The sequence below is a fragment of the Suncus etruscus genome, chromosome 2, assembly GCF_024139225.1.
Source record: "Suncus etruscus isolate mSunEtr1 chromosome 2, mSunEtr1.pri.cur, whole genome shotgun sequence".
Classification (NCBI taxonomy): Eukaryota; Metazoa; Chordata; class Mammalia; order Eulipotyphla; family Soricidae; genus Suncus; species Suncus etruscus.
In genome coordinates, this window is record NC_064849.1 from 74,869,838 (window position 1) to 74,894,909 (window position 25,072).

General features: G+C 33.9%; 1 protein-coding gene across 1 annotated transcript in view; it reads left to right on the forward strand.

Moving 5' to 3' along the window:
* CDH9 (cadherin 9) overlaps positions 1–16,616 on the forward strand; it is a 120,227-nt gene extending 103,611 nt beyond the window's left edge. The window contains exons 7-12 of the mRNA XM_049768378.1: positions 1,445–1,698; positions 8,293–8,429; positions 8,885–9,006; positions 11,306–11,423; positions 11,529–11,780; positions 15,885–16,616. Of these exons, the coding sequence (XP_049624335.1) occupies positions 1,445–1,698; positions 8,293–8,429; positions 8,885–9,006; positions 11,306–11,423; positions 11,529–11,780; positions 15,885–16,372 (1,371 nt within the window). The 3' untranslated portion in view covers positions 16,373–16,616. The remainder of the gene's footprint in view (positions 1–1,444; positions 1,699–8,292; positions 8,430–8,884; positions 9,007–11,305; positions 11,424–11,528; positions 11,781–15,884) is intronic.
* Positions 16,617–25,072: the final 8,456 nt, after the last annotated feature.

The following is a 25,072-nucleotide window of genomic DNA, read 5'->3' on the forward strand; positions in this document are numbered from 1 at the left end:
ACTTCTGGCTCAGGGACCCTAAGGAATGCTTTGGAATTAACCAAGTTCAGTCCTAGATCGGCCCTTTACAAGGCAAATGCCCTACTGCTGTGGTATCGCTCCAGCCTCTGATTTGATTTTTAATTATTAATGTTTAAAATGTTTATTAGAAGGAGCTATGGCTCAGTAGTAGGGCGATTGCCTTGCACTTGGCTGACCCGTGATGGACTGTGGTTTGATCCCCCAGCGTCACATATGGTCCACTAAGCCAGGAGCAATTTCTGAATGCATAGACAGGAGTAACCCCTGAGCATCACCAAGTGTTCCCTCCCCCCCAAAAAAGTTAAAATGTTTATTAGAGAACATTATGAAAATAGACAAAATGATTCAGCAAAGATAAATGACATACTAGTTTTCCTCCAAAATTCATACTTGCCTGCCGTTTGTATTTTTCTTTATACTTTGCATGCTATATTCCAGATAATTAAAATGTCTTCTTAAAATGCCAGCTTTGACAGTAAAGGAGTCTTTCAAGCAATATATATGAATGGCTTGTTAAATTTCTATTTTTATATGTGTGACCTTGTAATAATGATTAATGAATTTATATATTCCAAACAAGATGTATTCTCTAAAAAAACAAGCTGTGAAATTGTTATGAAATTTGAATTAATGTTAATGTATATGCAATTATTATTCAGACAAATCCCAAATTATAAGGCAAAGCTCATTTTTTCTATGTTAACTGATATATTAGGAAGCAATATTTGGGAAACTAATTTTACAAAAATTGCTGGTACTATTAAGAGAAAGCTTATTATATAATTTCTTTATGTGAGATAAGAAATGAAAAGTTATGAATGAGTAAAAACAAAACTAAGGGGCCCTAAGAGATAGCACAGCGGCGTTTGCCTTGCAAGCAGCCAATCCAGGACCAAAGGTGGTTGGTTCAAATCCCGGTGTCCCATGTGGTCCCCTGTGCCTGCCAGGAGCTATTTCTGGGCAGACAGCCAGGAGTGACCCCTGAGCATCGCCAGGTGTGGCCCAAAAACCAAAAAAAAACAAAACAAAACAAAAAAAACCTAAAATTGTCACTAGGACCACACTCAGACCACTGGGTGTCTGAGTCAGAGAAGAGGTTCAGGAATTGAAGCAATGAAAGAATGTAATAGAGGACATGATGGGACAATAGCATTCTTATTGAATACATGTAAAGGTGGCATGTATTTTGAAGAAGTGTGACATTTTACATTTAATCATGCAACCTAATAATGTCTAAATAAGATGAATTGGCTGTACAAAAATATTTTGGCCTTGTTTGTAACACTAGTTTGCTAAAGCACAATAATAGCAATTTATTTTTAAAAGTTTCAAAATTTTGATGTTGCTATTTTAAAAAAAATTAAAATTGTTTTCTGTTATGTCTGCATCATAGACTGATATTTCTTATTTTATTTACCTTCAGAATTTAGATTTTGAAAAGAAAATGCTGTATACTTTAAGAGTAGATGCAAGTAACACCCACCCTGATGCACGATTTCGACACCTGGGACCTTTCAAAGACACAGCCATGGTGAAAATATTTGTGGAAGATATAGATGAGCCCCCTGTGTTCAGTAAAATCTCTTACTTGATAGAAGTTGATGAAGATGTGAAGGAAGGGAGCATCATTGGTCAGGTTGCAGCATATGACCCAGATGCCATGAACAGTTTAGTAAAGTAAGTTTTTTGAGAAGATATATGCTGACAGGAAAAATTGACCTATAGGTTATGCAAATATATATATATATCTGCAAGTGTTTCCATAAACTTTTAGATGAACTCTTAAGATTTTTTTAACTCTTAAGATTTTGTAAGAGTTGACACAATACATAAATTACAAAACACAAAATTACAAAATGTGCTATATTTTTCTTAAATGTTTACTACAATTTAAAGAAACTACTTAGTAATGGAATTTATTTGCTTCTTTTTTTTTTTCTTTTTCATGCAGCTTGGAGGGTGGTTAATTTTAGAGGTACACCCAGCTGTGATCAGGGTTTATTCCTGGCTCTGTGCTTAAGAATTACTCCCGCTGGTACTCTAGGGACATAATTTGTTACTCCAGAGACTTAACTTTTGGAAAAAATTACAAATCAAAAAGAATATGTACATATCTTCACTTATAAAATATAAGGATGGTGTCAGACAGAAAAGTTAATTGAGAGAACTAGTAAATCTCAAGCTATGTCCCTAAAAGAATACAGTGAAGAATTTTAATATATACAGCTATACCTGAAAATACAGCCTCTATGATGACGCCTTTAGCCTGACACATATGCAGAAATGAAAAGCTTTCAATACCTAATTAGAGTGCAATAAAACAACAGTGATTCAACAAGAAAACAACATTGTAATGCATGATCTTCTGCTTGCTTTAGGAACAATTTAGGACTTCTGATCCCCAGAGCAGAAATAAGCTATAATAAACATCGCCAAGAAACATTTTCCAGGGAAATCTGGGAAACTAATAATGCTCACCCACCAGTAAAGCTGTTCATCAAACATGTTTTCTCAAATACATCTGCCACTTGCAACATGAGATTATGATTACAATTAGCAGCTGTTGTCAGCTCTGCTTCATCTCATTAGTAACCATGGATTCCCCAAGTTATAGGGTTAATTATAGCTTTACAGGTATGGAAAGAGCAGGCTACATTATCCCACCTATATTATATTCAACATATTTAAAGTTCAACAGATTTTGAAAGGTCTTCATTTCTAAAATCAAGAAGCATGAACAAAACAAATATATTGTAACAATTTTAGTTGTCTTGATTAAATGTATCATAAAGTTCTACCATTAACTGGTAGAAGTGAATAACTTCATAAAGTATTTCCGTTATTTTCTTAATTTTACGGCAGCAAACATAACATTGTGTTTTTTTTTGTATATGCTAATACTTTTTTAAGTTTGAGGATTTTTTTCTGAGCTTTTTATGGTGTATTGTCTCTCTGAAAAGAATGGAAGGTTTCATAGTTCACAGCTGGAAAACACATTTTTGTGAGCAATGGCTGGAAAAAAAGAATAAGCATATAAAGCACCTGAATAATACTGAAGATTTATCTGGAATTCAGTAAAGGAAAAGGAATACTTATTTTGGCATATATGTGTATATGGCATGATTTTTCTCAGTGTATAACATTTAGCTTTTCATGTTTTCTTCTATAGATGAAAGTATATGGGTATGATACGTGTTTGATTTTTTAATAAAACATCGGAAAAAAAGCCAACAGGTTAAAATGAGAGCTTGGTTCCTGCAGTTTCTCTTCTCTTATGTGTTTTCTTTTGTATTTTCCTATAAAATTGAATTCTGATTTCATAAAGGCATTATTCAAAATTGTATGCCACTGGACATTTTTTTACCTCTTTTTCAAAATTCTCTGTCAAGAGATTAATACATTTTATAAGAGGAGGTCATCTTCTTAGATATATAGACATCTTTTGTTAATGTTCATCAGTGTTTTTCTAGCCATTTGTTGCAATTTGATGTATTTATTATTTTTTATTTATTTAAAGATGTACATTTACTCTGTCCCTCGAGCCCCCAGATTGTAGTACATTTTAATATTTCTTACACAAAGCAATCCAAAGCCAAAAAATTTATACAACTCCCTTAACATTAAAAGCTGTAATATTGTTGACACAATTGATCATAATACAATAATTCATTAAGAATGAGTCAAAGGAGCACAGCAAAGACTGTGTTAATGTGAAATTGTTTGCATAAGCCCAGCAAAATATAGGGGACATGGAAAGAAAAAGTATTGGCCTAAATACAAGAAGACCTTATCCCTGAAGTTGTATAGCATGAGACCAACTCTAGGCTTCAGGTATGTTAGGTTGTCCAACCCAGGTCATTGTCTGTATGCCAATACACTTTTATTTTTCACACAGTCACTGTTGTTGGTATCAGGTTTCTGTAGCCAAGGATCTCGGAATATGTCCATATCCTATATAAGAGTCAGGATGATGCGGAGCACCCTTTATTTTCACTCACAATTAGAGGGTGATGCAGAGAGCTCAGTCTTTAAAGCAGGTTGTCATTGTTAAGTTCTCTGGGTGTTAAAGAGAATCTCTGTATTTATTATTAATAGTAAATCAGAAAGCCTATTCTGTGTTAAAACAAGAATAGTGGCTACCACATCAAATGAATTTATCTCTAAACATTGATAATTTCTGAGACATTATTTATACTAAGGCAGTTTTCAAAATATAGGTCTGGAAGTTGCAGTTAGTGCCAAAAGTAAACTGTTTCTGATTGCCAAAATGATTCTCCTCCAGGATTTCTTAAATTTAAAAAGTTTAGAGTGCCTTTTAAGGTTGAACCTTTAAAACTCAGAAGTATTTTATTCCAAAAAAACCTAAATGAGCCTGAGCTGCATTTATAAAATATTAGATTGGCTAGCTATTTATTACTCAAGCATGGAATTCTTATGCTAAACTTTGGAGAAGTAAAATACATTATTTAATGAAAAAATATCCACTAACTATGAATTTTTACAACAGTGATAATAATAATATATATTGAATTGTAAACTATGTTCCATAGAACAAAAAAGAAACTATTTTGCTATTTTATTTGATTTCTTTGTTATTTTGTATTTGTTCTTATGCATAAGCAAAGGTTATTTTATTTAGAATAAATAAAAGGATATAAATAGTTATAGTGACCTTTCCTAACATGTTAAGAACTTAATTAAATGAGATTGAAATGTTTTTGTGCAATTATAGTTTTATTAACTTTATTAACTTTATTGTACTTTAGTAGCTATATAATAGTGACTGTGATTATTTTAATTTATTTGTAGTTTTTCTTGCAATAAGGGCTCTATCAGTTTCTTCTTTGACAATTCCTCGATTAAAACTTTCTATATGTGGGTATATATTACTAAATATGTATAGTTAATCACCAACCAGCAAAGTTACTTTCTTTCATTCTCAAACTGTGGTAGTGGGGTTGAGGGACACACCTGGTGGTGCTCAGGGCTAAGTATGTTCTGCACTCAGTGATAACAGATGAGGCTCAGAGAACTATATGTGATGTTTGGCCTAGTGATCTTGCCTGGACACAAGTTAGACAAAGCTTCTTTAATCTCACTGTATTTCCTTTGATTCTCCCAAATTATTTATACTAGTAAGTCATAAAATTACTATTTTGACTACTTGAATATCAGAAAATGTTACATTTTTCATGCAACAATCATGAAAATAGAACATCTCTTCAGTCATCTTGATGAGTGAATTGTCCTAAAAGGGAAAAGTGCAGAAAAAATTGGAGTTGTGGTACAGAAAACTGATTTACGTTATAAGATCTCTTTATAAGTCTAGTAGAGAAAGATTAAGACAGGCATCATTCTGTATTTAAATTATTATAATGATTTTAAAATCTGAATTTATAGTTTTCATAGTTATATAATTCCCTTTATCACATAATTTTGGTAATAAATGTTATATTTGAGACTGATATATTTATTTGTTTTCTAATTTGTGATACATCCAGCTGTGTAAAGGCTTTACTCTTTGTTCTGTGCTCAGAGACCACAGACTATGTTGGAAGTCTAATCTGAGATAGTTTTATCAAAGGCAACATGAACTCTACTATTTGTGACCCCTGTATTATCTCTCTGTTCCCTATATCTTCTATTAAAACAAGTACAAATAAATAAATAAATTCTAGAAAATGTGTTGCCATCAAATATTGCTTTTTCATCAAGTAATTTTAATAATTTAAATATTTCACAAAACCTAGGAAATTAACTGCCTTTACTCAATTATATCAAATGTATTGCCTCATTTAAATTGGCTAATTTCAATTTACCATCAAATTTAAATTCATGCCTAATTTAAATGATAACTTTCTGAATGTGTCACTTATAGATTTATAAATATTTATACATCCTATATAAAATGAATATAAATAATGAAAGCTGTTTTCTCTGGCCCTCTATATTGAAAATATTTGAGTTGCTAAATGTATTTTACATAAAGTATTTGGTATAACATGGATATCGTGATCATTGATTTTCATTTATCTTTCCTTATTTTTTTAATTATTATGACTTTATTATAATAGACTGTTTCTAACCAGCTAGTATCTGTTTTAAAGTTTGTTAGAAATACGGAATAACATTTCCTACACTGGATGTACTCATTCAGAATCTGCTTAGAAAGAGACTTGTGATTCTACATGAATATTTAGTATTTGACAGCACCTAATTTTCTATTAAACTCAAATCAGTAGCAAAAGTTATAATTTAAAACTCTAAGGTAACATAAATTAACATTGCTTTGTGTAAATAAAGATAAAGAACTTTTCTATAAACCAGATTTTTGAAAGATTTTGGGTGGAGAAGTTGAGCCATAACTTGCTTTGTTTCTGGGTCACTCCTGGTGGTGCCCAGGGAACCATTAGCATTCCAGGTATTGACTGCGGTTGGCCATTTACAAAGAGGTGCCTTAACTCCTGAAATATCTCTCTGGTCATAAATCAGAAGTTTACAGTGAGCCTACTGAGTTCACATTAAAATCAAACCCTTGAAACCCTTGACATGTTCAAGTATTTATTTATTTATTTTTTCGTGGCTCAAGAGGAGTGTAGTTTGCTTGTTCACTAAGGAATTTGATTTGTTCCATGCAGTTTTTGTATATAACTTTCAATTTTTTACTAATTATCATCAGAAATACTAATTCAAGTCTACTATTTTTCCCAGTTCCCAGAGATATTATGTGCAATGTCTTACTATAAGAATTAAAGTGGAGGCCAGAGCGGTTGTGCTAGCAGTAAGGCGTGTCTGCCTTGCCCACGCTAGCCTAGGATGGTACGTGGTTTGATCCCCAGCGTCCCAAGCCAAGAGCGATTTCTGAGCACATAGCCAGGAGTAACCCCTGAGCATCACTGGGTGTGTCCCAAAAACCAAAAAAAAAAAAAAAGAAATTAAAGTGATATAAAGTCAAGTCAATTTCCTTTTTTTTTTTTTTGGTTTTTCGGCCACACCCATTTGATGCTCAGGGGTTACTCCTGGCTAAGTGCTCAGAAATTGCCCCTGGTTTGGGGGGACCATATGGGATGCTGGGGGATCGACTAGCCCTTGCAAGGCAGACACCTTACCTCTAGCGCCACGTCACCAGCCCCCCATGTCAATTTCTTTTCCTAAGTCAAGTAGCCTAACTTTATTCCTTACCTTCAAGCCATCAGTTATTAAAATTTTTGTTTTTCTATTTTTATTTTTAATTCTTTGCCTTTTATCTTTTAATTTTATGCATTCACACGGTAGGTGTTTTAAGTCCGATTATATGTGATAATTTTGTATCACAATGCAATACACATTAGATTCACATTGACAAAGATAGTATTACCATGTCAAATATTCCTTGTTTGTAGGGAGTAAAAGGAAGAAATGCTTTATTTAGGTAGATTTTCTTTGCTAACCATAGAGCAATAGGTGATCAAGTACAAAGTACATGATGATAATTCCTATATCTAATCCTTAAATAGTCTTGGATCTCAATGTAGTATTGTAGTGTGACATTTCATATTATTTAGAAAAGGTAAGGGGGGGATATATCAAAGAAAGTTTCTCAAACATTTTCTAGAGAGATCCCTTTCTTATCTTGTTTCCTTCCTGCAGTTCAACTACCTTGTCTTTCTAGTCTTGTGCCATTTCCCCTTAGGCAGTTTTTACCAGTTCCCCACTTGGCATATCCTGAAGTCCCATGGTTAGCCATATGGTACCCATCTGAGAAATACTGAATTGGAGGATAAACTTTGATGCAGCTGATATATTAATTGGATATAAAACACTTCAAGAGCTCTGCATCTTGCTACAGTCACCCTAACTTCATTTATATTCATGAAGTCTCTTGTAGACACATGTTACAATTTCTTCAATATAATGCAATTTATTCAAAGATATCATCAAGTTTAATGCTACCTTTGAATATGTTTTGAGTACTAGACAGGTTAGTGATAGGGTCAAAGAAATATTGAAATTAACAACAATTCCTCAATGCTGTCACAAGAATTTGGAATATAAGTAATGATTCAAATTGCACAACATTATCAAATACAAATATGTATCTAATACTATCATTGCATATAGCTATATCAAAATAACTAAATGATAATTATATTTTAAACTCAACAAAATTTCTGCATTTTTCTGAATTGATCATCTTTAGAAGAACACTGTATAAATTGTCTAACTTTGAGAAAAACTATATCAACTCTTAATCTTGAAATTGCCTGAACTCATAATTCTCTTTTCTGACAGATACTCTGTAGATCGACATACTGATATGGACCGGATTTTTAGTATCCACGCAGAAAATGGCTCTATTTTCACTTTGAAACCCCTAGATAGAGAATCATCTCCTTGGCACAACATCACTGTTACAGCAACAGAAATAAGTAAGTTTAAAATACATCATCTGAATATATTACTTTCCAAGAAATATAAAATAAGGCCATTAAAGAGATTTTTCTACTTTGAGTAGAATGACTATTCTTAGCAGAATTTGAGAGAAAGCATTATGTGTGTTGAATTTTAGATTGTTTTAATATTTTAAAAATGATCAATATGCATTTAACTTAATTTTGATAGCACATATAGAATCAATCAACATATGATTTAATGTCACAAAATAATGCATCAACAAATACTACCTCTTACAGAAGGCTCAGTCTCAGTCATTTTATTTTCTTTCTATTGTGCTTTTCATCTGAACCATGTCAGAAAACTGAAATATCCATCAGTAATCCAATTGAAAAGTAAATCCCACTGAAATGATCTGTTGCTAAGATACAAATGGGATGAGTGCTTTTTTGTGAATGAGCCTAAAATCTTATACATGTTCTCCTTGCAGATAACCCCAAACAAAGTAGTCAGATATCTGTCTTCATCAGAATTCTAGATATAAATGACCATGCACCAGAATTTGCCATGTACTATGAAACATTTGTTTGTGAAAATGCAAAGCCTGGAGAGGTAAATGAAATTGTTGTAAAAATTATTATTTTTCCTTTTAACAAAGGTAAATAACATTGCATTGATTTACTTGCACATCTTTTTATTTTGACTATTACTCATTTTCTTTGTCACCTATTTGCCTACTTTACCAAGAATATTTTAAAAATAATTTTAAATAATTTTATAGAATTTGGTTATAGAGAACATATTATACTTTTGCTTATAGATCAGAAACTTATACAGTAAGCACATATGAGCTCATATCCAGATTCAGTGTTATACTAAAATTCAGTAATGTAGAGCTATGTTTATGAATGGAATAAAAGAAAATATGTAATTGTGAAAATGTTGAAATTTGATATTACAATGAGATAAATCATAGTGATTATTTGTAGATTTTATTTGCCATTTTCAATTGCTCAGTCAAGACATTGTTTTAGTATAAGCTATGTTTTGAATATAATTTTGTCTTAGTTTTATGGAGTACAGAAATATTTTATACAAGATTTAAGAAGTTCTCTTGTGAAATAATATTTTGAATATCTCTCAACTTATGGCAAATAAAGACTGTCTATAAATGGACACTAAAATGGCCTTATACAGTGACATTACTGTACAAATAAATAAAAAATATCACTAAGAAAATTATCTGTCAATGAACTATTAACTAGGGAAATAATGGAGGGCACCAATACCAAACAGTTGTATGAACATTGAATACAAATAAAAAATTATCAGATTTAAATACCAAACCCAAAGCCAACTACAACAGAGTTGATACCCAGTCTATAACAAGCTAGATACAGAAGGGACCACTTTGCCCTGGGGCAAAGGAGGGTGATATGAAATGCATGCTGGAAACAGGGGTGGAGGAACTACTACATTGGTGGTAGGAATGCCCCTGATTCAATGTCAATATGTACCTAAAATACTACTGTGAAAGATTTGTAATCCATTTTGGTCAAAATAAAAATTATTAATAAAAAAAACGGAAACTGTGAGTGAAGAGTGAGGCTACAAGGCTAAGAGGGAGACTACTATGGTGATAGGCTACTATGGTCTACTATGGTAATAGGCTACTAGGTTCTGGTAGCTTATATGGCTTCCTAGTGAAAATATCTACTAGTAGGTTATAGAGGTTATAAAAACCAGCCAAAATCATATGTACATTAGGGAGGAACAATATTAAAGCACATAGAACATTTACTGTTCATAGGGTAGGCACATCTCCAGCAACCCAGAATGTCAAGAAGTATGTAGATTTCATCTCCAGAACCCATATGGCCAGGTGTAACCTCTGAGAACAAGTTCATTTGTGATCCCTGTATACCACTAGATGTGAGACTCCAAACAACAAAATTCCATGTACCTTCAATTACTATAAAATTTCACTGTTTATTACAGAATTATATCTGGAATTAGAACAACTTTATTTTGGTGAGAGAGATATGGAAAGTATAAGTAATTAAAAGCCAGTGATTTCATATCACGCAGATGGTAGTCCAAATAAAAGAAAAAACAGGCTCTCCAAAATACAGTTTCACACTTTCTCCTTTTAGAGTACAGCTAAAATTTTTGGCCCAAACTGTGATTTGCTGATTGAACTTTACATTCTGGCATAACTAATACTTGAAATTATCAAAACTAGTACGTGTTTTAATTTCCTTGTTCCAGCACTGATTTTAGAAGACAATGGAAGTACTTATTTGTAAATCCTTCAAATTTTATGATGTAATTATGAGCAAAATTTATCAAATTTTTAAAAATAAATATGATTTTAATTATGATGCAGCATAATTTAAATATTTTGCTTTCTAGTATTATGTAGTACACTTTTAAATTTTCCTACAATACATATATAATATTCATTTTCTAAATCTATGGACATGCCTATACTAAATGTTGTACTTTTAAGAGAGACACCTGTTCTTTGATATGCCTTTGTGATTATTATTATCTAGTGGAGGCAAGTGACTGGTATTGAGGAAAAGTTTCTCCCACCCCTTGAAGACTATATCAACTGAGCATTCAATGCTATGGTCAGAGGATGTAGAGTAGTAGTACTGGGAACCCAGTACTCAAACCCATTAGTACTGGGGACATTCAAGGTCCACATCCATGGTGAAGCCCTCCCTGTAGGCATAAGGTATTATGGAGACTTGACAGAAAGGTAGGGTATAATTTTCTAAGCATAACATTTCTTTTAATTCAGTGATAAATTTAAAGTACTAAGAGTAATAAAGACTATCTTGTCAGAAGAATAGTCCTTGGTTGGTATACCTTTGCTTTATTGAATTTGTGTACTACTTGGTTGCAGTTGATTCAGACCATCAGTGTCATGGACAAAGACGACCCTCCTCGAGGACACAAATTCTTTTTTGAACCAGTTCCAGAATTTCCTCTCAACCCAAACTTCACAATTGTAGATAATAAAGGTAGAACCTATTTTTAAAACTATTTTTAAAAGTCCTAAATGCAGAATAAAATAATTGGCTTTTTATTTGTTATTGCTGTAGAACTATATATTTTTTTTTCTCCAGATAATACAGCAGGTATCAAGACTCGGAAAGATGGGTATAGTCGCAACAAAATGAGCACCTATCTGTTGCCAGTTTTAATCTTCGACAATGACTACCCAATCCAGAGCAGCACCGGCACCCTGACCATCCGTGTGTGTGCATGTGATAGTCAAGGGAACATGCAGTCCTGCAATGCAGAGGCCTTGGTCCTCGCAGCTGGCCTGAGCACAGGAGCTCTCATAGCTATTCTCCTTTGCATCCTCATCCTGCTTGGTAAGTTGCCAGTGCCGGTTTAGCTAAATTGCAAGATTTACTCTTTCATCATAGCTAGCATTGTTATGCTTATCAATTATCTGAGTGATTTAAATACACTAATATGTCACAATCAAATATCTGTTTTCCAATTAAATTTGTGATGTATCTGTGATAAACACTTAAATATTTTTTTGTTTAATTGCAAATGCCTGAACTTGGTTCAGACTTGGGCACATCTGGTTCCCTGAGCCTCACCAGGAGTGATTCCTTAGTACAAAGCCAGAAAAAAAAAAAAAAACCTGAGCATCTCCAGTGTGTGCCCTTCACTCATCCAATCGCCCCCCAAAATTAACATTTTTAAAATTGAGTTTTCCATTGTCACATGGCATTTTGACCCTGTCTAGTGCTCCAGTAACTTCTAAAGTCATGCTTTTATGAGCATATATCAGGACAAAATTTAATTCAATTAAACAGTGTTTTTTTTTTTCTGTAAAACACCCCCACACATGGTTTTCATTATATATTCATCCAAAATGCTTATGCTTAGGGCAGGAAAGCTAGCCAAACTTATGTTCTAGTGCTCATATATGCTGGCTTCTATTCAGCACAAATCCTTTCAAGCTATCTGGATGAAATCCCTTTGGCCAGATATGTCTGCAGGGCTTCAGTAAGGGATTCATGAAAGGGAAGAAATTACATTTTTCTCAGTTAAGCAGATCTAACTATTTAGGGAAAATGTTCTTATGTGATTCAGAATGTGCTAGTCATTATCATAACAATCACAAGTCCTTATATCTATCTGATACTGGTAAATTTAACTGGTAAAATATTTTTGTATTAGGCTTTGGCTCTCAGTTTAACTTAGTGCAACAAATTTCATACTGCTCTTTTTGTTAAGATGATCAGACTTTCCAAATTTTTCATAATTTGGCTTTTTCATAATTTTTATACATTACTGTAAATTATACCTGTTAACATTTCATGCAGACATATGGAAACCAGAGGGCCTCCAAATAAGCGTTTATAATCAAGTTTAATTTTTTTATTTTTTTTTACTATGTTTAGCTCCGAAATAAAAGAAACATTCTAGTGTTTGTCATTTTTCTGTTATGAGCAATATAGAGATACTCATTTCTTATTTTATGCTTTCTCAATTAAATAACTAAATGTGGGATGGTTTTCTAATATTGAATTAAAAGTTGGTTTTAATCATTATATTATAATCTTTTCCTTATAAATTCTAAAATACTCTTCTATTAAAACCCCTATTATTTATGACTGGGCACAATTATTGCAATTATTTGGTGTTGATGGTTTATTTTTGTTAAGTATCAAAATAATATAATTTATAGCATTAAGACATTCTCATTTACAAAAGAAAAAATTATTTGTTTATATCAATGTTACAAAAACAAGTGTGATCAAACTCTGGAAAAAAATGGTTACACTTTTGTATCTTTTGTCACCTATGGGATTCCAAAGAAGTTTATTTACCTCATTAAAATAGCAATTTCAAGTCTTAAGAATAATTTATAAGAAAAAAATATAAACGTATCTAAATTAAACAAAATTCCAAAGCAAAATGTGATGAATGCTCCTATATATATATATATATATCTTGTAAAAATTATTTGAAATATTATAACAATAATGAAAAAATTTATTTTGATTTTTGAGTCAAACCCGGTGATTCTCAGGGATTACTTCTGGCTATGCACTTAGAAATTGCTCAGGACTTGGGGGGCCATATGGGACATCAGGGCTCTAATTGCTGTTTGTCCTGGGTCAGCTGCGTGCAAGGCAAACGCCCTACCACTATGCCGTCACTCCGGCCAATATAATGAAATACTTTTAAAGTCTATTTCTAAATTGGTTAGTTAGTAATCACACATACTATTATAATCCCTTGAGTTTGTACTGATATTTCTGATAGAAACTTTAAACTGTGTTTTAGATTAGTGATAATAATGATTCCATTTTGTTTTGAGGGAGATTGAGGAAGTGGCACACACCCAGTGCACTCAAGTGGTTGTACTCAGGAATTACTCCTGGCAGTGACTAGGGGACCACAAGAAATGCTAAGGATCAGATTCAGCTTAACCACATGCGAGACTAGTGCCCTACCATCTCTAGACTGTGTCTTTTTTCTAAATTTATTATCTAAGTCTCTCTACATTGAATTACATACTTCAAGGCTAATAACCTCATCTCTAGGAAAGCAACACATGACTTCTACTAGAGAGAAGAGAAAATGCACATAATGTGTTAATTTTACTTGTAAAAAATAGTAAATATGTGTATTTGAAACCCTTAAATAAATTTACTATATGTGGTAGATATTTTATTTTTAATTTTTTATAAATGGGAACTTATTAAATAAGTCATTAAGTATTACACTTAAAAATAATTTTAATACAGTTAATTTTATTTCAACCTGGCTTTTCTCAGGGCTTCATCCTGGCTCTGTAGTCAGGGATCATTTCCAGCAGACACATGAATATGTTCCCTCTCTCTCTCTCTCTCTCTCTCTCTCTCTCTCTCTCTCTCTCTATATATATATATATATATACACACACACATATATGTATATACTTATATATGTATACACATATACACATATATGTATACACACATATATATGTATATATACATATATATGTATACACACATATATGTGTATACATATATATGTATATGTGTGTATACATATATATGTATATACATATATGTGTGTGTATTCTGTATATATATACCCAGAAGTGTGTGGATAAAGTAAATTTCCTGACCCTTATATCATTTTGACCCTAAACATAGTTGCTTTTTATACATTTATTTAGTATTTTCTTTTTTTATTGGAAGGACCATGATGTGTAATATTGTTAATATGTTTTCAGTCTTAAATTTCAACAAAACACATTCCACATGTTGGTCTACTTTCCTTCAATATTGCCATAAATGGGAGATTTCTGCATCAATATTTTTAAATATTTCAATGGAATATGAATAGCAATTAAAAGCTCTTAAGGGATATACTTTTCACAACTCTGTGTACATAATAAAATTTTGATACTTTATAATATATAAAATAATATACAATTTAATTCTAACAGAGGAATGAATTTAAAAAGCACAGCGTCCTTATGTTTCATGTAAGTTTTTATTGGAAATTGTGTTGATTTTATAAATGTTCATTGTCGGGGCCAGAGAGGTGGCGCTAGAGGTAAGGTGTCTGCCTTGCAAGCGCTAGCTAAGGAAGGACCACGGTTCGATCCCCCGGTGTCCCATATGGTCCCCTCAAGCCAGGGGCAATTTCTGAGCGCTTAGCCAGGAATAAACCCTGAGCATCAAACGGATGTGGCCCGAAAAAAAAAAAAAAGAAATGTTCATTGTCATATATATTTGTAGTAATTAAATTACAGTGTGTAATAAAAATGAGGAAGCATATCATGTGTAAAGAAGTTCACAGTTGGGGCTGGAGAGATAGCATGGAGCTAGAGTGTTTACCTTGCATGCAGACGGATGATGGTTTGATTTCTGGCATTCCATATGGACTCCTAAGCCTGATAGGAGCAATGTCTGAGCATAGAGCCAGGACTAATCCCTGAGCGATGCCAGGTGTGACCCAAAAATCAAAAAATAAAACAAAAACGAAAACAAGTTCACAGTTAAATTAAGACTAAAATGCAAAAAAATGCAGTAAATGTAATAAAATCAACATTTCAGTTCCAAAGCATAAATGGCCACTGTTTAGATTTTTTAGGAATGCCATTTAGCACTAAGGTGGTGCATTAATATTGGTACAAACTAAAAATAAATTTAAGCTAGAATTTTATATATACATATATATTAAATTTGAAAGTTCAGCATGCAGAAATTGTGTGGAGTTTCGGAAAGCCTTAATTGAAGTATGATTTGGGGGGATTGTTTTGTTTTGTTATGGGGCCACACCTGGCTGTGCTCAGGACTTCATCCTGGCTCTGTAATTAGGAATCATTTTCAGCAGACACATGAACTACATAAACTGTAACTTAAACATGAAACCTCAATCTCTTTACTTTCCTCCTTTACCTTCTCCACTCTCTCTCTTCCTCCTCCTGTTCTTTCTGTTCCTTCTCGTTTTAGTTTTAATTGTGTTGTTTGCGGCATTGAAGAGGCAAAGGAAAAAGGAGCCTCTAATCATTTCTAAAGATGATGTCCGGGACAACATCGTGACCTACAACGATGAAGGTGGAGGGGAAGAAGATACACAAGCTTTTGACATAGGAACATTGAGGAATCCAGAAGCAAGGGAAGACAGTAAACTTAGAAGGGATGTCATGCCTGAAACGATTTTTCAAATTAGGAGAACAGCACCCCTCTGGGAAAATATTGATGTCCAAGATTTTATCCATCGACGATTGAAAGAGAATGATTCAGACCCAAGTGCTCCTCCCTACGACTCCCTGGCCACATATGCCTATGAAGGGAACGATTCCATTGCAGAATCACTGAGTTCTCTAGAATCTCTCACCGCAGATTGCAATCAGGATTACGATTACTTGAGTGATTGGGGGCCTCGGTTCAAAAAACTCGCTGATTTGTATGGCGGTGATGACAGTGACAGAGATTGAGTATTGTCTACTTAACCAATGTTAATCGAATTACTCTCTTTGTTCTTAGATTGAGTGGCCTGCTGTTCTCTTCCTTGGAGGAAATTTCTTTAAAATTGAAGTTACATACAATACATAGGTGTTGTCTTAGTAAGGATTTCCTTAACCACTAAGTTTCTGTGAATGAATAAGAATGAATAGAAATTTTAAAAAGTAATACTAACCAGTCCGCCCTCTCTGCCTAAGGATCTCTGAAGGAAAGTATATCATGTCAGTAATCAACGAAAAACAAATGTAAAAGGCTTTTTGTGCCTTTTCTTAGCTATAATAACTTTATAAATTTCTTAACTGACTTATAGTCACCTTTACTATTAAAGCATTGTGCAATTGCTTTGTAAATTAATTAATATGGAAAAATATATATCCCTAAAGAAATAGGAATGCCTATTACTGCCATATTTATTTAGTTGAAGAAAATGTCTTTGTGTTAATTTATTCATATTTTTATAAATGTATATTTATATTTTTGTATTTTTATGAAATAAACTAGTCTTTATAAAATAAATCATTTTGTGTAATTCTAAAAGCATTTCTGATCTCACTTACAATAGATCATTTTGCTTAGTTTGGTTTAAGACCATACTTGGTAAAGCTCTGTGCACTGAAGGATGGTTCACTCCTGATGATGTGGATGGGAGGACCAGGATTAAATCTGAGCTGTGGCATACAATGTATTTGCTCAGCCCATTGAGCACTTTCTTCTAGATTTATTTGTCTGCTTGTTTATTTTAGATTAAGGAAGATTTTAAGATAAATAAACCTCAAAATAAAATATTTTATGCTTAAATGGAATGAATTAAAAAAATAAATCAAGAAAAAACAGCTCAATTACTGCATCTCTTTGGAACTAAAATCTGTGAGGCTCTCCTAGAACTTCTGTGTAAATTGTGATTTTCTGCATCAACCATTTACATTTGAACTAATGTTTAATGAATCAACGATTTCACCCATCATGGGTTATGAGGCACATTTTAATAAATATTATAAATATATTTGTGAATAACACACTTGAATATTTTGATACAACTTTTAGCTTTGAAAAACTCTTAAAACTTTATGAGATATGTGAAATACTCCTGTGTATATGAACACAACAAAATAATTCTCCCTCCATCAATAATTTTTTTAAGGATGACAAATATTTCATTTACTATTCTCTTTGCCATAAAATTCTTTTAATGAGTGCTCTAAAATGGGTAGCATTTAAAATGTTCATGGGTATGCTAGAAATGTTTTCAATTTTTCAACTTTTAATATTTATTGAAATTCAAAATCCCTGTTTTGAGAAGTTTTGAAGGACATGTTATTTATTTAAAGAAATGACCAATCAATAAAAAAATACATCCTATAATATTTCACTATCTGTAACTTTTTTATAGGGTTAGATACGATTCTATAATTTTACTAGCAAACTAATGAAATTAATTAATTTTTTCAGAAAGGGGACAAAATAATATTTCTCCATCTAATTTAGTATACTTTATTTTAGTAAATAAACACCATGAAGCCTTGTTTTTTTTCATTCCTGGATTTCATTGGCTATTGGCTTACTAACATATGATTAAATGACCGTATTTATTCGAGTATAATGTGCACCAATGTATAACACGCACCCTAATTTTTTCAATTAAAAATTGGTATAAAATTGTGTTTCACACCAAGCATTGTAATTGACAAAAAAAAGTTGTTGAACACATGTGGCCATGATAAAAATCATTTATTGACAACGTAAACTGGTAAAAACACAATACCGAAATAAAATACCGGTAACAATATTTATTTAAAATGTTTCCAAGTCAGATTCATCATCAGATACACTCAAGAGTTGTTCCCATTCTTCTCAAGTTCATTTTTCATCAGTGTCCCAGCTTGCAGGAACGTCTGTTTCTCCAGTTTCTTCGCTTTCTTCTGAGCATGAATTTCACTACAGGTCGTCTTCTGTGCCTGTGCCGTTCGTTTTATTGCTGATGCCTGTCTTAAAGAAAAAAACTCTTGATGATCATTCTTTTGGTCTGTCTTCCCATGATGTTTGAACCCAGGATGTCACGAGAGATAGGCCAGGTTTCTTGAGGTCCTGTACAGTGCGTGGCTGGAGCCCAGAAAAGGCACAGTGCGAACTCCCAATTCGCCTGGAACGGCCAATTGGACCAGCAGCCACTGCCACTCCTCCCCAGCCTTCATTTATAATGCACACCCAAACTTTGATTTCTTTTTTTGGTAGAAAATTCTGCACGTTATACTCGAATACATACGGTATTTTATTTTATATTGAGAAATTTTGATTCATAACACTCATTAGGTTTAAGGGTACAATATCATATCTCTTTAAAATCAATGCTACACAACTCATTCATTCCCAGAACACTGACATTTTTCCAAATAGTCCACTAGATTCTAACCCACATAGACTCTCTGGCTTCTCCTTTGGGGCCTTCAGTAGTATGGTCATTGATGATGATTGGTTTTGTTCATTTGTTTCACTTGCTTTATTTTTCTCTGTGATTTTAGTATATCACATTTAATAACACAATTAATTATTTGTCATTTTGCTCCCAATATTTTACTTAGCATTCTCTCTATCCTCCAGATTCACCTCTAGTTCTCTTATGCTGTTCCAATAGGAAAGATTTTATATATTTTAAAATGTTTTTTGATTATTTATATAAACCAACTATTCTTTATCTATTCATTTATCAGCTGAGCACTTATATTGTTCACAGATGTTGGCTATTATAAACAGCATTAAATGCGTTTTGGTGGTCTCCTCCCTCCTTCTTACTTCAGTTTCTTCCCTCTAACCTCTCCTGTCTCCCCATTCTGACCTCACCTGTTTCCTCTTCCTTCCCTCTGACCTCTCCTGTCTCCTCCCTCCCTTTGATTTTAGTCTCTTCCCTATGACCTCTCCTGTCTCTTGCTTCTGACCTCTTCTCTCTTCTCCCTCTGACTCTCTTGTCTCCTCTCTCCTTCTGACATCGGTCTCTTCCCTCTGACCTCTCCTGTCTCCCCATTCTGACCTCTAAAAAATAGACAAAAAAAAGAAAAGGAGGGCCGGGAAGGTGGCGCTAGAGGTAAGGTGTCTGCCTTACCAGCGCTAGCCAAGGAACGGACTGCGGTTCGATCCCCCGGCGTCCCATATGGTCCCCCAAGCCAGGGGCGATTTCTGAGCACATAGCCAGGAGTAACCCCTGAGCGTCAAACGGGTGTGGCCCAAAAAACCAAAAAAAAAAAAAAAAAAAAAAAAAAAGGAAAAGAAAAAAAAGGGTATTGGTGTAAATTTTTATTTTTGAATTCAAGTATTTGTGTTCTTTGGATCATGGAATTGCTAGTCATGAAATTCCTGAAACAGAGTAGTTCTTTTTTCAATATTTAAAGACATGTTTATGATTTATTTATGTTACTGACTCATTTCAACCTTTACTAAGAGTTATGAGTGTTTCTCATTATTACCACCTTCTCACCAACACTTGACTTTGATATAAATAATCTCATTTTGATTTAAATTTTCTAGTAATAAGTAATTAACATGATTTACAATAAGTTTTTTCTGAGTAAATAATAAATTAGGATTGATATTTTAAAATTAGTATAAAATTTAAAATAAAATGAAATTCAAATATAATGAAACTTTGAAATCATTGTTTTGTTATTATATATATGTTGTTTTGGGGACCATACCCATTGGTACTAGGGGTTACTCCTGGCTATGCACTCAAAAATTGGTGCTAATAGGCACAGGGGACTATATGGGTTGCCGGGGTTTGAACTTGTCTTAGCCCTGTGCAAGTCAAATGCCCTACTATCTGTGCTAACCCTCCAGCCCCTTCATTTTTTTGTGTGTGTGCTTGGCAGGGTTTGTTTACTTTTGTTTTTGTTTTAGCATAGACACAGAAAAATATGGGAAAATATAAAGGAAAAGGACAAACCTTTGGCCTAAAAACAGGGAATCCTTACCCATGAAGCATCCTAGCATAAGACTAACTACAGGCTCCAGGCATCGGAGGTTGTCTAACCCCAAAGTCTTTCTCTGTGATCCCAGTAAAAGCTCTTCACAGGGCCCGGAGAGATAGCACAGCGGCGTTTGCCTTGCAAGCAGCCAATCCAGGACCAAAGGTGGTTGGTTCAAATCCCGGTGTCCCATATGGTCCCCTGTGCCTGCCAGGAGCTATTTCTGAGCAGACAGCCAGGAGTAACCCCTGAGCACCGCCGGGTGTGGCCCAAAAACCAAAAAAAGCTACTACTTGAAAAGAAATTACGACAAAATATAAAAATCTTAATTTACCAGTTTTATCATAAAAGTACAGATATTGAGGTAGAATACTATTTAATGCATCTAACTAACCAGGATAATGACATTTAACAAGATTTCATGCTATTAATGTTAAATATCAATACCAAAATACGAGCTCAAATAATGAAAGAAATACTTTCTCTTCTGTAGTGTTATTGTAAATTTTAATCATTCATTGCTCTTAGTTCACAGTTATAGTTGAATGTTGTAATATGAATGAAGACAAACTGCATAAATGCAAGCAAAGTTTATTCTTTAAATATATTCAGGTTTCCAGGATCTATAACTAGAGAAACCTGACAGCAACAACTGTGATGGTGAAGAACTGATACTGGGACAACCAAGAATCTCTATGGAATTGGACCACGTAATATGCTTGTAGCCTTTAATTGGTCTTATGCCAAAATACTTCGTGGGTAGATTCCCCTATTTTTTAGGCCAAAGGTCTTTCTTTTCAATTTCTTCTATATTTTCCTGTGCCTATGCAAACAAATGCCACACACACAGACACACACACACACAGACACACATCTTTTTTTATAATATCTCCTATATCTAAAAAAAAAGGAGAGAATCACACTAAACCTTTGACTATTGTATTAACAACTTTATTGGTGATACAATAATTTTCACAAATATAACTGTCAATGAACTATCTCTTCTTTTTCATATTTTTATAAGATTCTTCATTTTATTTTTTATTTTTAATAACTTCACTTTCTGTCATCCTGAAACAAATGTATTATGATCAGTTATGTCAACTATGTGATACATTTTTTAGATAAATTTAAAAAAATTAGAAAAATAAAAAAATGGGGCCAGAGCAGTGGCTCAGGGCATAAGGTGTCTGCCTTGCTTGCATTAACCTAGGACAGACCGCTGTTTGATCCCCTGGCATCCCATATGGTCCCCCAAGCCAGGAGCATTTTCTGGGCATATAGCCAGGAGTAGCCCCTGAGCATCACTGGGGGTGGCCCCAAAACCAAAAAAGTGAAATAATAAAAAATAAACATAAAGTAACTTCTGCAACAAGAAATAATATATATATATATATATATATATATTCAGGTTTCAATAATATCATTATTCTTAAACAATCATTATCTGAAGGTAGTTCATGTGATAGAGAAAGACATTTTTAATTCACAGTAGGACAAGAGGATAGTATAGCAGGCAAGGTACTTGCCTGGCATAACAATACCTCAGCTCTGATCTCTTGCTTGCCTAATATCCCTCCCCAATGCCTCACCAAGATTGATTCCAGAGTGCAAAATACAGCTGGTGTGAGTGATTTCTGAATACACAGAGTACTGGGTATAATCCCCAAGTCAAAATAATAAGCTCACCATAACAATATTAGCAATGCAGATTTTGACATCAAATTTATTTGATGTGGTACATTGATGATGGTTCTTTTTGTTGTTGTTGTTGTTAAACTATGAATTATTTCCTACCGCCCAACATTGGTGTCAATCAAAGACCTGATTGTATATGATGACTTAATAGGACCTGTAAATAAAAATCTGTAGCTAACTATGGAGCCAAAGTTCTCTAAAAACAAATTAAAAACTGGACCTGTGATTAACAATTGAAAAAGAAAAGACTAAGATTGTAGCAGGTGGGAAAGACCATGATACACTCTTCCTGTTTACTTCACCCTCATGCTACATGCCTCATTGTAGGAGAGAACTCAAAATCCAGAGTTTCTCATGAGAAGCTAAGAGTCTGTACTCCAGTCTATAAGATATACACCAGACACTGCAGACAGCATACAGACTCCTGGGTGGATTTGAGGTTTGTGATTTGTACAAGTACTTCATAAGAAACTTGGAGACAGTTCAAAAACAAAAGAAAGATATGCACCAGAGAGAGAACACCAAAGAACTAAAAATTTTAAAGCACTCATAACAATAGAGAACCATTAAACATTATAGTCACATGGGAAAATATTTTATAAACATTTGCTCAGTTGCTCAACTCTAAAACATACAGATATTGATGCCAGAGAAATAATATGGTAAATAGAGTGTTTGCAAGAAATTGACCAGGGTTTGACTCCTGGCCCCACTGTATATGATCCACCAAACTCCTCCAGGAGTGATCCCTAGAGAAGAGCCAGAAAGAATAGCATTGTTCATCACTGTTTACTCTTATTACAATAATAATAATAAAATAATAATAATAATAATAAATAAAAATAAATAATAATGCATCACAAGTGATACCTGAACTTTGTGTGGGAGTGCAATTTTATTTACTTATTTGTGTGTTTCAATGTTTTAGTTATGGGATCATACCTAATCCTGGACTATGTCACAGCATGGGTGGCAAAGTTTTATAGATCATAATGATGCTAAATATCTAATCCAAGCTGTTGGAGTAGCCAGTCATCACTCTATTCACGTTACTTCTTTGCTTGTCACTCATGGACTGGAAGTATCTCTGGATTAGTCCTTTATCCTACCTATTCTCCATCCATGGGGTGGTCTTTGTCTTCCCAATGAAGTCCTCAGGTCACAGGGAGAAGCCTTTAGTGGTTTGGGCTCCACATCTAGTCTTTCTGCCTAGTGCTAATATCTTTTGGTCGTGAGCAGAAAGTTTATGATGGATGTTGTCTGAACCTATTCTATGTTCTTCATTCTTGTGTGGATTATTTTCTGTCTCAACATTTGCTTTCAGACCCATTCTCGCTAATTCCTCAGTATTGAGGTAAAGGGATTCTACTTTACTAAGCAACTAATCATTCTTTCCACATGATAGCAAGAATGTTTTGCTCCTTGAGTTTTCACCATGAAAGGAGACTCATTTAAAGGATACTGCACTCATTTAAATTTGTTCTATACTTCACATTTAAATGCTATTATATTCTGGAGAGAAGTGTTTATTTCCTTGTTGAGAATGTATCTTAAGGCTGCAATCAGAGAACACCATAAAAGTACTAGGAGAACACCATAAAAAAGACCTTGAGGGGGCCGGAAAGGTGGCACTAGAGGTAAGGTGTCTGCCTTGCAAGCGCTAGCGTAAGACAGACCATGGTTCGATCCCCCGGCGTCCCATATGGGACCCCCCAAGCCAGGGGCGATTTCTGAATACATAGCCAGGAGTAACCCGTGAGCGTCAAATGGGTGTGGCCCAAAAACAAACAAACAAACAAAAGACCTTGAGGTGTGGTAATGAGCATGTAGGAAGCCAGTAGTTGTTCCCATGGCAGTATGCTTCAAAGGCGGAGAGACCCTGAATCTCTTAGGCCAAGGGAAATTCTTTTCTTACTTCCCCAATGCTTACTGTGCCTATGCAAAAAAAAATAAAGGGGGGGGGGCACAAAACCTTGCCACACCAGCACTCCTTCATTTTTTTTGTTTCTTTTTCTTTTTTCTTTTTCTCTTTCTTCTTTTTTTTTCTTTTTTTCTTTCTTTTTCACTCTTGTGGTTATTATTTGGTGATTTTTTTTTTTTGGTTGTTGGGTGCATTTTTTTTTTTGGTAGTTACTGTCTTTTTTTTTTTAACTGTTGAGGTTTTTTTTTTTTGTTTTTGTTTTTTTTTGTTTGTTTGTTTGTAATTTTTTTTTTGTCTCTTTTTGTCTTCTAGCAGGAGAACCATACAACTTGAATCATCTTTTTCTGTCTCATGAATCTAGGGGGAAAATAGAAATGAACAGTATCAGGACCAAACAGCCATATGAACATTGAGTGAAAAATAAAAAATGATCAGACTTAAACACCAAACCAAAGCCAACAACAACAGAATCAATACCCTATCTACAACAAGCTATACACAGAGGGGAAGAGCTACACTAGCACTGAAGGGAGCAAAGGAGGGAGATATGGAACACATGCTGGGAAAAGGGGTGAAGTAGGAAAAGCCCTGATTCATTGTCACTATATACCTTAAATATTACTGTGAAAGATTTGTTATTCACTTTAGGTCACAATAAAAATAATTAAAAAAAAAAGTACTAGGAGAAGACAGTCATAGTTCCTTCACATTGATGCTGGAGTAGTAATGGTGGGTCTTCTGTGCTAGTCTAAGATTACCAGGTTCTTTGGTATTTCTAAGTATGGAAACTATTGGAGCCAGAGCTGTGACAAAAGAGGTAAGGCATCTGCCTTGCCAGCGCTAGCCTAGGAAGGCCCGCAGTTAGATCCCCTGGCATCCCATATGGTCCCCCAAGCCAGGAGCGATTTCTGAGTGCATAGGCAGGAAAAACCCCTGAACGTCACCAGGTGTGACTCACCAAAAAAAAAAAAGAAAAAAAAATGGAAAGTATTGATAAATAAAGATGCTCAGATTGAGACTTAGAAAATAAAAAATTCATTAGATATCTTAAGCTATAGAATATCCTCATTGAGGAGGAACCCAAAAAGTGTCCAAGA